The sequence below is a fragment of the Oreochromis aureus genome, linkage group 12, assembly GCF_013358895.1.
Source record: "Oreochromis aureus strain Israel breed Guangdong linkage group 12, ZZ_aureus, whole genome shotgun sequence".
NCBI lineage: Eukaryota > Metazoa > Chordata > Actinopteri > Cichliformes > Cichlidae > Oreochromis > Oreochromis aureus.
Genome location: NC_052953.1, coordinates 12,201,256 through 12,217,265, shown reverse-complemented (window position 1 = coordinate 12,217,265; position 16,010 = coordinate 12,201,256). Strand labels below are relative to the sequence as shown.

General features: G+C 39.6%; 1 protein-coding gene across 2 annotated transcripts; it reads left to right on the top strand.

Moving 5' to 3' along the window:
* The first annotated feature begins 116 nt into the window (after positions 1–116).
* Positions 117–14,283, top strand: si:dkey-178e17.3 (somatomedin-B and thrombospondin type-1 domain-containing protein). 2 transcript variants are annotated; one of them, XM_031728011.2, is made up of 5 exons: positions 117–622; positions 8,531–8,713; positions 9,157–9,247; positions 12,256–12,414; positions 12,968–14,283. In XM_031728011.2, exons 1-5 carry the CDS (start codon positions 373–375, stop codon positions 13,071–13,073), a joined length of 789 nt encoding a protein of 262 aa, XP_031583871.1. In that variant the 5' UTR covers positions 117–372; the 3' UTR covers positions 13,074–14,283. The 2 variants fall into 2 exon arrangements, with proteins under 2 accessions (XP_031583871.1, XP_031583870.1); XM_031728010.2 differs by having other exon boundaries at positions 118–622; positions 8,528–8,713.
* Positions 14,284–16,010: the final 1,727 nt, after the last annotated feature.

Here is a 16,010-nt window from a genome sequence, read left to right as displayed (position 1 = left end):
GAAACCTCACACACAAGCTAGAGAGAGCAAGAGAGAGAGAGAGAGAGAGAGCGAGGTTGGTGTTGTAAGTCTGTAAGTACCGAACAGTAGCGTGGGGGCGGTGTCCTGCTCACTAAAAGAGGAGTTAGTGAGCGCGCACGACTCCACTTAAATTTTACGCATCACTTGTTCGTCCAGGCGTCCACACAGAAGACACCTCGTTTTCTGCACAAGCAGGACCATGTTGCACTTGGATTTTATATAGAAAACACACATTTTACCTTAATAACATTATTTGATTATTATTATTTTTATAATTATTTTTAGAAAGCAACAATAGCACAGAGCAGCAGCAGCGTGTGTGGAGCAAGTGGTCCCAGAAAGATTTCCGTCATGGGAGCGTATGGATGGAGCTCAGCGCGTCTTGGCTTTGTCGTTTGGGGATTTTTGGCATTTTTCTGTGGAGAATTTGTCCCACAGGCTGAAGCGGGCTGCAGGGAGAGAGAGAGCCCAAACTGCTGCACCGGCCGGAACAACGAATGTTTTGAGTACTCCAGGAGGAAAACAGTGTGTTACTGCGATACCTACTGTCATAAAACAAGAGACTGCTGCGAGGACTATCAGAGCGTGTGCCAAATATCTGGTGAGTTGTTTGCTCTGTTGTGCTCGCTGACATTTGATATCAGATAACAGCAGTTTTGTCTATTTGAAGTTTGAAAGCTCAAAGAGCGAGGAAGAAATAGGGTATGTAGTGTATATATGTTTTGAATCCTATCCAGTGACTGCTGCTGTTGATTGTTGTTTAGTTTTGGGGAGGGATGGCTGCCACTGAGGTGACATACAGGGAGTGAGACATACTACACGTAGCTGTTTTTAATATGCCCAATATGGCTCTTTGTTTTAAGTGACCAGCGAGAGGTGACTACTGCCTGGTGTGGTTTTACATTTGTAGTTTTGACCCATGACCTTCACATCACAGCTTCACATTGCACAGCCTGGACATTAAGTGGTCTGAGAGACCATAACAACGTTAGTTTAGTCTTAAAGCAAGAAAAATGACCTTAATTTAGAAACACTTATTTGCTTAATCCTTAAAACTTATTTGTGCGTAGCCCCCCATCATCAACTAGGCTTTTGCTATATATGGACAAATGAGTGAACAGACACCATGGAAACAGACTGCCAAAGATGGTCAGAATTACAGTGGAGCTGTGTCTTAGATGTGACAGACAGGAAACACTCTGACCTGTAACAAAAGCAACTCTTATAGTGAAGTATTTGGCACTACTCAAGTTCACAAAGAGATTTCTCTGGCATAAATACCCTGAGAACGTGACCCTCTTAAGTACACTTGCAGGGTCAGTCCTAAAGGGAAAAGAGCTTTTAAACTGTGGAGCAATCCCACTATTATATAAAAGCTGGTTTGAGTGTTTTATCTGTTCTGTGATGTGAATAGGCTGTCCCATCCGGACTTGAATCACTAACTTAAAACTATGTACACAAGTAACACAAGGGCAGTTGTAATACACTTCATTAGACCTCACTGTTTACTATAAAGAGCCCAGAAACACCTGCTAATTAATTTTAGCTGTAATACTGCAGTTATCAGAGCTACACTAGTTTTTGTACAGCTTAAAGCTCAGTTAAGGAGCATATGGTAATACAAGGGATCTAAAATGGAATAAGGATCCAGCATTTTATCTTTGCTGTATTATTGGGCTTTAGGAAAGCTAGGCCATGACAGGAGACTTCACTCAATGTCTTTAAAACAGATCAGGCTGGTGGCATAAAGTAGCATGAAGCATGAAGAGGATTATTCAGGAATGAAGACATATTAGTAAACTAGCAGAGAGAAGAATTTTGAATCCAATGCGAAACCAAAGGTCAGCATTAACTCCCCTTTTAAGCCTGTGTGAAGCACCTGCATATGCTGGTTCTAGTTATGTGGGAGGGGCTTAGAAAAGAGAGGACGGCTTATTTCCAAACATTGGGAGTTTTTTTTTCTTCTTCTTTTTTAAAATTCTTCTTTTTTGATTGCATCTTCAATCCTTTTGCATCATTAGGTTTAAGCCATTTTTGCATTTTCAGGATTCTTTACTTTAAATTACAATCGAGTTTCAGTAACAATCAGTCACACAGATTTTAAAGTCCTTTAATGTAAATTTAGGCTGAATTAGACTTGAGTTTGTTTGTCTTGAAATATGCTTAAGTGAAGCAATCCACTTGAGCACCATGTCTGCTTTTATTTTGTTTACAGTGCTGTTGTAGTGATGTGGTCCTTTACTGCAAATTGGTGGAAATGTTGGACTGTAATTTAAATGGGGGTAGATAAGCTAAAGTATTCATAAACATCAGTATATTACTTTAAATTGCACATGAAAGAGTTAAGATTAACATACACATGAGTTTTTCTTTTGGCTTTGCTCTCAGTGCCAAGCTGTTTTTATTATTATGGCAACATTAGAAAGTGGAAAATGGGACTTTTTTTTTTTTTTTTTTTTTTACTAAATAAATAAACTCTACAGTGTTTGTAAAACCAGAGATGAGACTTTTTGAAAGCAAGAGAGGAAGCAACACTTTGTGAACAGACCCCGATCTCTTTTTAATTTAACAATCAGCTAGATTGCCATTCAGGAACATCATTTTGCCATTCACAAACCAGATCCATGTGTCTGACAAGCTGAATGTTAGTGTGGAGCCGTCATTGTAACAGCCTCTTATCTCAGCTCTTATCACAGCTCACATCAGCCCTGTGCAGTGTTTTTTTTTAAATTTCACAGTCTGAACATAAGAATGAACCCACATGGACCAATAAACATTTTGTATGCAACCTGAAAATCTTTACAGTAAAAACAGCATTTATCTTCAGGCTTGGCTCAGCTCCATCCTAGCCCCCTGATATGTCCTCACCCACTTAACACTCAGAGTTGATCCTGATCCCGCAGCTCTGCAACACATCAAGCAGTTTGTGTGTGACACTATTGGAGGTTGTAATTACCTCCTGTTTGCTGGAGCTCAACACAGTGCTTTGAGTGGGTCACATCAGAGCAGACACAGAAGAAATGTGGATATAAACACTCAGAGATGTTGTTAAAATGAAGGATTTGGCAGGAGTGTGAACTGTGTGTAAACACAGAAGGACACTGTACAAGTTAAAGTAATGATTGAGCAAAAGCAACCCGTGAGCAAGGGCACAACACAGGCTTTATTGTTGTTAAGAGAATTGATAGTGATTGCACTATTGTGTTTGTCTGAAAGAGCAGTAGATATCTATAAACGTAATACCTCCAGCACCATGTTTCATTCACTGTGATTTCCCTGCAGATGTTTCCAGGTTTCAGGCTCATTCATGGACTGGTCACCAATCTGTTGCAATGCTAATACAAGTACAGACAATCATTCATTCTCACATTCACACCTAGAGCCAGTTTTGAATCACTAAGTAATTGAACCCCATGCATGTCTTTGGACTGTGGGATTAAGCCAGGATACCCAGAGAGAACACACTCAGAGATATGGACAACATGCAAACCCCACATAGAAAGGCCCCAGACTGGATTCAAACCCAGGGCCTTCTTACTGCAAGGCGACACTGAAAACCCCCACACCATTGCCTTATCAGTTCACTTTGTAGAGGGAAAGGATGATAGAAAATGTTTTTTAAATTTAAAACTTTAAAATATATTATGTTTTCTAGGAATCTCTGCAGATGGAAACTCTCAAAAATCAGTTTCTGGTTAAATTTGAGGCTAAGAATGAGTTATGGATTTGTATACTTATGCTTAGATGAGATTTCCAACTTCGTGTAGTATTTCTTGAGATTGAAATTATAACATATAGCAAGCTGACATGATTTTTCTATTTTATGAACTTCATGTTTTGGTCATCAGTCTGGCTTATATAACGTCAGTAGTTGCAGGCTATTAATTTCCAAATTTACACCTCACAGCAAAAACTACTTGTTGGCATCTTTTGGCTGGTTTAGCAGGTCGAGCTGTTGGCCACCATTTTTCTTGTTCTAGCCACAAACAAAAGTAAAAGTTTAAACCTCTCACTAATTAATGTTTATCTGAAAGGAAAACATCTCACAGTAAGATTTAGAACCAAGGAATAATGAGCGTTTGCTTCTGGCATTAGCACCTCAGAAAATCTGCTTATATTTTATTATATTTTAGAGAGACGTGCCAAATCTTTATTTGAAATCTTTGAAAGGATTTTGCATCGGCAAAGATTGTGATAGATATTTAACTACCAGAAGAAAATGGGTTTTTAAAGACGTACTTTGTTTTGGTCAAAATCAGCACACCTTTTAAGGTGGTTTTGTCAGATTTCTCTGTTTATGCCATTCATGTATGAAATTAAACTGGATAATGCCCCAAAACAAGTGCTAAAATAAGGTCTCAGAGGCATTAAAGGGTGGTTGAAGCACGGTAATACTTGCTTCTAGAAGGACTTTGATGTTGTCTCCTGTTATAGAAGTGCTTTTCATACATCATTTTCAGGCTTAACTCTATGGTTCCCATTAAGATAAGCTCCCATTCCTCTTCATTGACTCTAGAGATCATTTTGGGCAGTAAGAAGCAAGAAGGGGAAACTTCTCTCGTCTCCTACTGCAGCCTCTGGTAGTTCTCACCCTAACAGGAAAACACATTAAAGCCTCTGCATTTGGTACATGAGACTTTTGCTCATCATTCATCTCTCTCTCTCCTCTCTGTTTCGCTTTATTCTCTCTAGGGCACTGTGCAGTATGTTGTCATGCCACAATGTTTGCCTCTTTCCACCTAAGTTCGCTCCCTCTTTTTCTTCCTTGCATCCCACATGTTCTCTGTTCTGCTAGTAGGGAATGTCTTTACATAATGTAGAGTGAAACAGGCCAGCTGTTGGATTTTTTCTTTTGAGACAAATATCTTAGACACCTCTTGGCACTCACATGCTACATTTTGCAAATCTGATGTCCAGCATCTGGCTTCTTCTTGACAGGAAAACACTGCTGAAGGCCATTAACAGTTTTCACTCACTTACTATAAGCACAAATGAAGGTGCATATGCATGTCACTAAATCCAAGGGGGCTTGAAAAGGGAAACTCCTGCCTTGGCTGTCTGTAGTGTTTGATTACTGTGTTTTACTCTGTCGACCCATCATCAGGTAAAGGTCAAGTTAATTTCAGTACATTATCCCCTTTTTCTAGACTTCTTCCCACTGCAGCTTTAAGGTTTTTGTCAGACTAATGGTGTTGGTGAACAAATAGTGAGCATTTTCACACAGAGAACCTTTTTGTTTGATGAAAAGTACAAAGATAATATTTATTTTTTGTCAGCACTTCCAGTTCTGAAGGTCTGAAGCTCAATTGAAGCAACTACACTAGTAATCTACCCAACTTTGTTAATGCTTCCATTCCTGAAAGGAAAATATTAATCGTGTTTCACAGACAGACAAAGATCGCCTTATCTGTGAAGCCTCTAACTGTAATGCTTCTTTTTCTTTCTTGTTATATTTCTTGTGTTTTTCTTCTTCACTTGCCTTTTTTTTCACTCACTATGTGTTTATACAAGTTCCTGCATTTAAGCATTAGTTATTATTAATCTCTGGCTCTCTTCCACAGCATGTCTTTGTCCTGTCTTTCTCCCCTCACTCCCAGCCGTTTGCAGCAGATGGCCGCCCTTCCTACTTGTATATAGGAAACATTCACCTGCTATTAGGGCTCAGTCCAGTCTTCTCAACTCCTATTAACAGGCTTGAGGTTCCTGTTTTGGTGAAGATTATAAGGCTTGTCTGATGGGACCGAGACCCAGACAGGGAAGGGAGGGTGACTATGGAGGCTTTGAGGTGCAGTGGTCCTCCAGAGCAGCTGGACATCTGGGTCTCATCAGAGAAGAGATGGGGCTGGAAGGAAAGGGAGGGGGTGGGTGAGCGAGTGAAGCTCAGAACCAAAAAAAAAGGAGACAGATGGGGGGAAGAACAAGGGAGAGTGGGGGACAAAGTAATAAAAGGAGTGGAAGATAAAGCAAATTGGGCAGGCAGGTCTGAGACCCTAAAATGGAGGTAGAATTCAAGGAGAATAAAAGGAAAGGCAAAGGAATGCCATCCCAAAAGGCTATTATCTCACTGAAACAAGAGTGACTGGAGTTTGGCAGAAGTTGAGAGATAAAAGTGCTTATGTTGGATCATTGGTCATTGGTTCTGTTTAGTTCAGTGCTGTCTGAGGCTTTGCCTGCTGCCTGAAAAATTAGTCATAGACAAGCAAAGTCCTTTCACTTTAAACTTTGACAGCAACCAGATTTATATTCTGGTGCTGCTGGTTCACTGAAACAGACGACTTCCCTGTTTTCCATGTTAATGACACTCACGACAAACTGGTAAAAATAGTCTTGATGAGAACAGAAAATAGAGAAATACCATTAGTTAAATTTCAAAAATAGATTTAACCTGGACAGAATAATGCAGTTAAATTGCACTCCAAAGATAAGAAAACACACATCTAAAATCTATCTCAGAAACTCTGTTGAAATATCAGCTTTTCCAAAAGACAAAAGCTGAACACGCTGGGAACAAGTGCCATTTGTTTCCTGTATTGGGGTCAGAGGTCAGAGGTGGTGGCATGCTTTCTAACTGAAGACTTTCTCATTAACAATGCAAACAGGAGACAAGAGTGACTATGTGGGTTAGGCTGTCAGACTGTCAGCAGGGTTGACATGTGGGTGGTGGAATTGTCACACTGGTTGTGCCAGAAGCAGACTGAGGGACCACCACAGCTTGGTAATTGCCTTCTGACCTCTGGCAAATCAGCCCAAATGGCTGAGACTCCCAGACAGGGCCTTAGTCCTGCTTATGTGTATGTCGGTGTCGATCACAGGGATAATAGCTGTTTCTCCTCCGGGTGTGGGAACTAGCCAACCCTATTGATTTCACTGCACGCTCTGCTATGAAGCAAATACCTCAACTGGACCCCTTGCTTGTGTTTTTCCCACCACGAGAAAGGAAAACAGCGGCATGAAAGCTGCCCGTGAACGTCACAGGATGTAGCAGCGGGAAGGAAAGGCAAGAAGACAGGAGCAAGGATAAGAAGAGGTGGAGAAGGCAAGGGTAGGAAGCTGATAGGGTTGTAGTGTCTAATGCCATCCCACCCTGAGTAATCTTTCAAGAAAGTGCATGTATCTCATCACGTTTACAGAGGGAAATGAGCATGTCTGTATATTTTAGGGAGAGGATAGAAGAAGTTTAAGTGGATGACTTATCAAACAGAAATTGTTTGCTGTGTGTGGTGATCTGGGAAAGGCGAGTGTCAGGTGGGCAGCACTAATGTGCAGGAATGCAGAGATTCCACTGTGGCTTTGTGGATCGGCTGTGTCACTGAGGCAGCTGCCCCCCCTCCTCTCCGAACCCCCAACAGGACCATGGGAATGAACCAAACAGGCGGCATTTTGAAAGCACTCTCTCCCTCTCTCTCTCTCTGTCTCGTGTTCACACACATAATTATTCACTCACGACATTGTATTGTGGGGTGAGTGTCTATTATAAAGACAGTGTAAGGGAGATTAAATGAGGAGGGAGGATTAGATTCAGTTATGGTATATTTATCCGCCCATTCCCTGTAATTTCACCACCAACGTCTACAAGCTTCAAGCTGGGTGCACCTGCTCTTATTGTCTCAAACTTTTATTGGATAGGATGAAAACAGAAAAAGCTCTAAACCACAAATGTCAGGCTTTCTAAAAATATTATGGTGTATACATGCTTGCAGCTGTTCACTGTTGTGTTGAACTTACCTGATTTGTTTATGTGTTTGTGAAGTATGCCCTTCCTTGTAAAAACAAGACTATTAAAATGTCTGCTCCTATTTAATCTCTGTGCTGAAAAGCTCTTGATTACTGCTGGAGTTTTGGGGCTTTGATCAAGGCAGTCATCTAAGTGATACAGCTTCCTCTTTGCTTGATGTAATTAACTAAATCAGCCTACTGAACAGGAAGTATGATTACTGAGCCTGCTGTGTTTATGTGGCGTGCTGAGTTCGCGGGCGTCCATGTGTGTGTTTGTGTGTAAGCGTGGGGTAGAGGGAAACCAGAGAGAACAGGATGCAAAATTAGCCTCTTAAATGGTCCCCCCACATTTGACCTCAGTTGCAGACTTCCTGAGTCTGGGGTTAGGCTGATCTGAAATAAGTACATGGTAGTGACCCAGTCACTCGCCACCTACCTACCTAAGTAAATGTTCAGTGGACTGGCATCAAAGTCTATATCAGGGCATCTGTTGCAGCTACACTTTAAGCTGTATGCTACATGACAGCAAAGATTAGGGGAAAGTTTGCAGCTCCCTCTGGACTACAGATAAATGCTTTTTCATAATTAGACCTCTTGTTTTGCTAACTCATAGAGAAGGGTAATTTTCTTCTGAAACACCTCAGTCTTTTTAAATAAATGTAAATCTCATCTTGAATCCCTTAACTTTATTAAACAACCAGTAACACTAAAGAATCTATGAAGAATCTATCTGTATAATTCGTTTAACTCCTGCAATCTTCAGCTAATCTATGACTTTCTGATTCCCTAGCAGCCATTGACTGTGTGGTGGGATCATGGGGTCCCTGGTCATCATGCACATCTTCATGTGGAATCGGTAGCATGGAAAGGAGTCGCCAAGTATCTGTTCCCCCTAGAAATGGAGGTACACCCTGTCCTGATCTCAAACAACGTCGAGGATGCTTTGGGAACAACGCCATATGCAGCACTGCGAAAGGTGACAGCCTGACTTTTTCTGCATTTATGTATGTTACCGAGTGCAGTTCGCTAGCACTGTTACAAATTAAACAGGTGCTTTGGTATTATTTGGGACAACTGTTAAGGTTTTTTTGCTATAAGAAGCAAATCTTGAGTCTGCATGCTCCATCTACCTGTCATTTTGCTGATGGAACACCTGAATTTCCCCACTGAGGGATAATAAAGGATATTTCTATTCTGTCTTCAGCTGTGCACTTTTCCAAAAGCTGAAGACAGGAAAACAAATTTTTTCCATTTGAAAACTTACAAGTAAAGCTGAACTCACTTTACCTTAGAGCTGAGCTGCTCAGATTAAACATGAGATGCCTTTATATGTACGATCTTTAGTGGATGCAACAGCCTATTAGACGTATTTGCCCTCTTTTTAATTTTCATCTGCACGTGCTTACACCTGACTTCCAGAAGTCGCAAAAATCTTGCCTAATTCTTTCAAGAGGAACTTCAAGGACCCTTGGAGGAGACCACACATGCTGATGAAGGAGGAGAAGGCCAGGTAAGGCCTTAATACCAAACTGCAAGATACCAGCTTTGTTTCATGTCTGTAGTGTAGGATTTGACAGTGCAGAGGCAGGTGATTACAGATGCCCTTTGTTTATGTTTTTTTTAATGTCTGGTAATTTACTCGAGTTATTTTAGCCTGTGAGTCAGGGTTAGCGGCTTTGTCTGGCAAATTATTACATAGAAATTACATAAAAGATTTTATGTGTTACTACTTTCAGTAGCTTCAACTACATTTTAGTTGCAAGTGCTTTGGTTGTATCTGAAAGATTTTTTTCAGCACTGATTATAGCTGGAACTTCTTTAATCATTTTTTTTTTAGTGAATTACAAAATAGTTGGCAGGTCAGTCAGCACCGCTGTAGACCATTTGATAAAAAATGTAATATGCATATTTGAGTTCATACCATCACTGTAATTATACAAACAGTAACCTTTCTTTTCTTGCCAGCAAACTTTCAGATGCATCTCACTCTGGCAAGAATAAAGGCACTTATTCAACATTTTTCTTGCTTTTGCTAGCTCCAAGGCTGGTGGATTTCACAACAGGTTCATACCAGATTTTTCCTCAGTTTTTCCTTATTTTAAAGGTCAGCTCTGAGCTCCAAAAGATTAGGGAATACTGGCAAAGACTGAGGTTGCTATAGCAAGCACGTCCTCAAAATTGCTTTGTCTGTGTAACATGAACTATGTCATTGAATATTTGCATCAGGAGCTGACCTTTCCTGATAAGTCAGACGTAATCCATTTAAAAAGAAAAACCTTCGCTGTATAAATTTGATCTTTGATCTGAGCTGATTACAAATGTTCTCAGGATGTTCTTTGGAAAAAAATCCGAGCTGGCTTCCTGACAGCTTACAGCTTTTCTGAGTAATTAAAATGGACATTGGATACTTTTGTTTTGACTGAAACAAAACATCAGGGGACTGGGAGTGCATTACTCATAAATGGCATTGATTCAGCATGAATTTTACAGAGTAAGAGCGATTTCACACAGACATCTGGTATATTAATAGTGGTGTCTTTGAAATTAATTAAAGAAGTGAGGGTTAACAGTGACAGCAGTGGAATGATGATCAGTTGTCTTTGGATGTATATTTAAATCTGGATATTAGTGGATATTAGAGACTGGACATTAAGACAAGGTAATTATATAATAAGGGAGGATGGGCAGTAACACAAGGCTGTTATGCAGATTTTACTTGTAAAAGCTCAAGAAAAGAAAAAAATATCTCTCTGGAATTTTTAAGACAGCAATTTTAGTTAAAAGAACAAGTATTTAACAGAAGGTTTCACTGTGGAAAAGTTAAGGAAACAAAGTAAGGACATCCCACTACAGACATGCAGACATATACTTTATGTCTTACAGGCAAACAGAGTAAGGATTTTATACATATTTACAACATTTTGAAATATTACTGTCAAATCTGAGGAAGGAATAAAAGGAAACTTCATGTTTTCTTTGACAAGTCACCCAAATTTGGATAATATTTTGTCACACCCGACTGAATCAGTGGCAAAATAAATAGTGGAATTAACCCAGTTATCAGAAAAACAAGACTTTATTTGTTCCTTTTAGTGTGCAGACTGAGCTGTGATTACAATGGGATAATCCAGGCGATCAAGACACAAGTGGATCACTTGTGTTACTTATCAGCAAATTTTTACTTTGTCAAGTAATTAAAGTATTAAACTTGGGTCACCAGATACAGTCACGATAGAAGTAAAGTACACTTTTTCGAATTTTAAAGTTTTAAGTATCAGGGAATAAAACAGTGTCAGATGAACAGCAACACATGAGATATTACTCCATGTCATTATTTATTTAACAAGCACCTAGAAGAAGCAAAATGTGAAAAATAAGCACACCCCACAATTTAATAGCTTGTGGAACCATTTTTAGCAGCAATGTCTTGAGAGTTGGTATGAGGCGTTTGTGCTGATTTGCTGCATTTAGATGTGCAAAACATCTCAACTCTGCAAAACTAAGCCATGCTGCCACATTCCTTTAGGAGAGAAGAGGCTTTTCCCTGGCAACTATTCCAAACCATCCATACTTGTTCAGTCTTTTTCTGATTGTATTGTCATGAGTTTTAACATTTAACATTCTAACTGAGAACTTTAAGTCTGAGATGCAGTTTCTCTAAGCATTGCACAGTCGGATCTTGGGGTGAATTTGCTGTCATGTCCACTTCTGGAAAGACTGGCAACTGTCTTGATTGTTTTTCACTTGTGAAAAATCTTAATCAATGCAGAATGATGGACTTCAAATTGTTTGAAAATGGCCTTTCCAGATAGGCAGCAACAATTGCTCCTTTTTAAGATCATTGCTGATGTCTTTCCTGCTTGGCATTGTGCTACAACACCCCTGAATGCTCCAGACCAGCAAACGACCAAACATTCTGCATTCATAGAGATGGTCACATTTGTTGGTAATCAGTTAATCAAGTGCATTTGATTAACAGGACCTAGCTTCTACCTACCCTCTTAATTCCTATGGAAACATTAAAGCTATAAGTTGATCACACAGTGCGTCCGCATGTTGGCTTTTATTTTTGTTAAATAAACAAAGACAGAGTGTAATATGTCACATTTTATTCACCTAAGGTTGTATTTAATTAATTTTAAGATCAGCTAAGGACCAGATGATTTTTCTATTATGCATTGATATGTAAAACCTCTTAATTCAAAGAAGAGATACTTTGTTTGTACCATTAGTGTAACTTCAAACAAAGCAGGATGTTTTTCAGAAACTGGAAAGCTTAAAACTGGCATATGCCCCTGTGTCTTCATCTGAACATTTTCCATCTGTGTTTTCTGTTTGAAATGCTCTGGTTTCATATGTGAGCATGAATGATGTGATTGACTGGATGACTGATGTGTTTCTGAGTCTCAAATATATTATTTGCCTTTGAGCATTATATTTGTGACTTGATAATAAATGCAGGTAAACAGAGTCCTCTACTTTGACACCTTCTTTCCCTTTCTCTACCCTTGCTCGCAGTTACTGTGTGCATCTGCAAGTGAAACAGGCTAGCGCGGCATGTAGACTCAAACTGTGGACCGCTCGACTGATGAGAGAGACTGCTGTCTGTGTAGAGTGTCAAAGTGATGCCATGGCAAAGTCAGATCGCTGTGGAGGCGATGGTGTAAGGGGCACCAGGTAAACAAGCTAACTGAAAGATAACTAACTCAAGCATTCCTAACTCAAGCTTAAGTTTGACTCTGCGTTCAGTTTAAAGACAAGAATATACCTAATGATGACTTTGGTTTAGCTCAATAAAGGCATACCTATGGAACCCCCAGTGATATACCAAATACATGCGCATTCATTTGCCTTTGTACACTTACATTTATAATTTCCATGTTACTTACTTTCATAGGGTGGTCATGTTTGAAGAAGTTCTTCCACACAGATAATAACACAGAGAACTAAAAACACCATTCAGCACATATTTATAAATACGCAGAGCTATTAAAATGCATATATTAGTTTCTCTAATACTTCTTGACTGGGGAGAAAAATTCTGCCTAATCTAAGTGACCTTCTAACATACCCACATGTTACTGAGTATGAATTTAAGGCATTGTTTAAAAGAATATTCATTAAAATGACTATTTTATGTGGTCAAAATAAAATTATCATATAATAAAATATGCTAAGATGGAATTAAAAGGAATTTGTTACATGCCTGATGGGCTCCTCTGTTCTTTAGGACCTTCTGGTCAGCAGCTTCAGTCCCGGGCTGTCACGGTTCCTGGATTCGACAGTTTTCTTCTGAGCGCTGCCAGTGTTCTGACAACTCTTTCCTCTTTGTTTGAGGCGGCATGCTACTCTCAGCATCCTGCCAAGTGCAGGAGAGCCCTGCCAGCCAAGTCAGACCCTCCAATCCAGATTACTGGATGGGTAACTCAAGGATATTAGCAGCATCCTGCCACTTTTTTCTCTCACCTCATATTCTGTACTGTATAAACTCTTAAAGCACACATAAATTCTTGCATTCAACTTCTGATTTTACAGCCACGTAATTCTCCTTTAAAGCACAGCATCTATTTGCCTTTTTACCTCTGAGTCTTTGCTATCTACCTCCATCAATGCAAGTGCATTTTCTAATGCATAATGTATAAATATAGAAATATATTATTTTGCTTTATACATTTTCTACTTATGATTGGTTCATGTAATGTATATGTGTCTATATAGCTTCAATAATTTGTATCCAACAGTGTAAACAACAGACATCTGTCATTTATCCCCAAACAGTCCTAAGTCATCAGTGGTTTTGGAGATACTAAAACTGATCATCAAAGTTGTATCCAAACTAGGATCCTTCGCTCAGTATTTCGATGTTGTATCTTTTTTATCCCAAAAGGCAAAGTTGAATATCAGGTACTGATTCTCAGGTGCTTAGATTTCAAGTCTCCTTCATGTCTGCCTCTTCTGGTGGTCAGTCACAGATGTTTTCAGTAACATGACTCATAGCGGAGATCAATCACATCTGTTTAGACTTAATATTGCTGGAGAGGAAAAAGAGCCATATAAGCGAATTCACTGTGGTTCTGTCTGTCTTGTGTCCAAGACTTAAAAAATGCTTCATGATTGCTCACCCTGCTCACAGGGGAGTTTTATCAGAAGAGTATGATCCAAGATAAATATCGTGAACAGCCAACTCCTATATTATTAACTAACCGAATCTCCTCCCAGCACTCCCTACAGTTCCTTTACTTTTTTCAGTTCTGTTTTTGTTGTCTCTGTTGACTTGGTGTTTTCCCTCAAATAAAATACAGACTAACTACAGCGTTACCTTCTTGAGTTAAATGACACAGGATAAATTCCTGCATCTCGTTTGCTGTTGGGTTAAGAAGAAGGCAGGTGCAGTCATGTTATGGAAACCTGTTGCTTTCTCTTTACATCCCCCATGTCTGCGTTTGTGTGTTTATTTATTATAAACCATGTGGTAATTTTATAAGTGCAGCACAGCATTTCCTGTACACTGTCCATTAGTGAAATAAAGAAAACTATACCACCATAGCTCCCTCTATTGTATTTCTTTAATGTGTGGATTTCACTGCATCATTGCATTCAGTTTGCAAAACCTTGCCACTGTTTCCTTTACACACCCTTAACATATCTGACTTCTCCCCTGTGCAGTAACTACTAGCATCAGCATGACACTGATAAGTATATTCCTGAGTTTACAAGCAGCATTTCACACCATTTCAACTCAAACATGTCCATTAACATATTTTCTGGCATTCTTGGCATTTTTGTGTGGGCTGTAAATGGGATGATGACAAGCAAAATGACAACTAATGTGTATAATCATGTTTTCTTGTTACACTCTACAGAAATTTGGGGTATGTTCTTGTGCTGTAAATTCTGGGAATGATATGTGTATAGATATATATATATATCTATACACATATATACATAGACGAAACATGACAGATGTGGCAGCTTACGTCATATGTAAAAGTATCCTCATATTGGTATTTGGTTTGGTTTTGTGGATGGCATATTCTGATAGCCAGTTTGCCTCCTCGTTTAGGTGATATATAGACTAGTTAAGTGTATATGGAGAAAGGGATGTTTGAACCTTGAGATTCACTCTGAAAGGCTGCAACAAAACAAATTTCCCACCTGTGGGACTAATAAAGGTCATCTTATCTTATCTTATCTTATCTTAACTCTTCATGTTTATAAAACGAATGCTTTTTGTCACTCTTGACAGTTTTCAAATTTTTTCCAACCACATGTCACATAAATAATACCAATTAAACCACATTATCAGAGGCTTCTTTGTTCCCCATAATTCTAACTTTATTTGTAACCATTCCCTCTGTGTGGAGTTTGCTTGGTCTCCCTTTGCTTGCATGGATTTTGTCCAGTTACTCTGACTTCCTCCTAGTCCCCAGACATGCATGTTAGGTTTAATTAGTGATGCTAAATCGCCTGTAGGTCTGAATGTGAGGGTGAATGTTTCTCTCCGTGTTAGTCCTGTGATAGACCTGTTATGCTGTAGAAGCTCAGATAGGCTCCAGCCTTCACGTAAGCATGGATTAGATAAATGGATAAGAAGATCAATATATTGATGGCTATAGATGTATTGCTTTTAAAAAAGAAAGAAGATAAAATAAAATACAATTAAGGGAACACTTAAACCACATATTGGGTCTTGACGAATGAATTATTCGAGTTGCAAACCTTTTCTGGAGCAGCACTGTTACAATGGTGAATGGTCATAATATGACCAATGTTATGAGTGCCATCATATGTACAAGTAAATCTCTATGTACAAAAGCTCAGGCTGGTTTGGCTCTCAGTGATGTGAAACAACCAGAATCCAACACATCAATTCCTTAAAAAAACTAGTGCATGGCTACTTCATGTCAGAAGTACTTGAACTTCACCTCCTCCATCAATCTCTCCAGCCTTCCTCCCCCCTTTCTCTGCTCTCCTCCCTGATTCCTCTTGCTAGCTCACTACTAAACTCCCCTTCGTCAGCACAACTCTTTATTTTCTCGTACTACAACAGCGGCTGTGCTGTCTGCCTGACCAGTGCATCCCCTGTGCTGCTCTGCTACTGCTGCTAACCCGCTTTGCAAAGGGCAGGAAGGCCCATCTCTGGCCCGGTGCCTGATGGGCTCCGACAGCAGTGTGTTCTGGGATTACAGCCACTCAAAAGGGGGGCATTCCAGCACTGGTGGCTTTTGTCACAGCATGGCCACTGTTTACTTTTGACAAGACAGCTGTTCAAA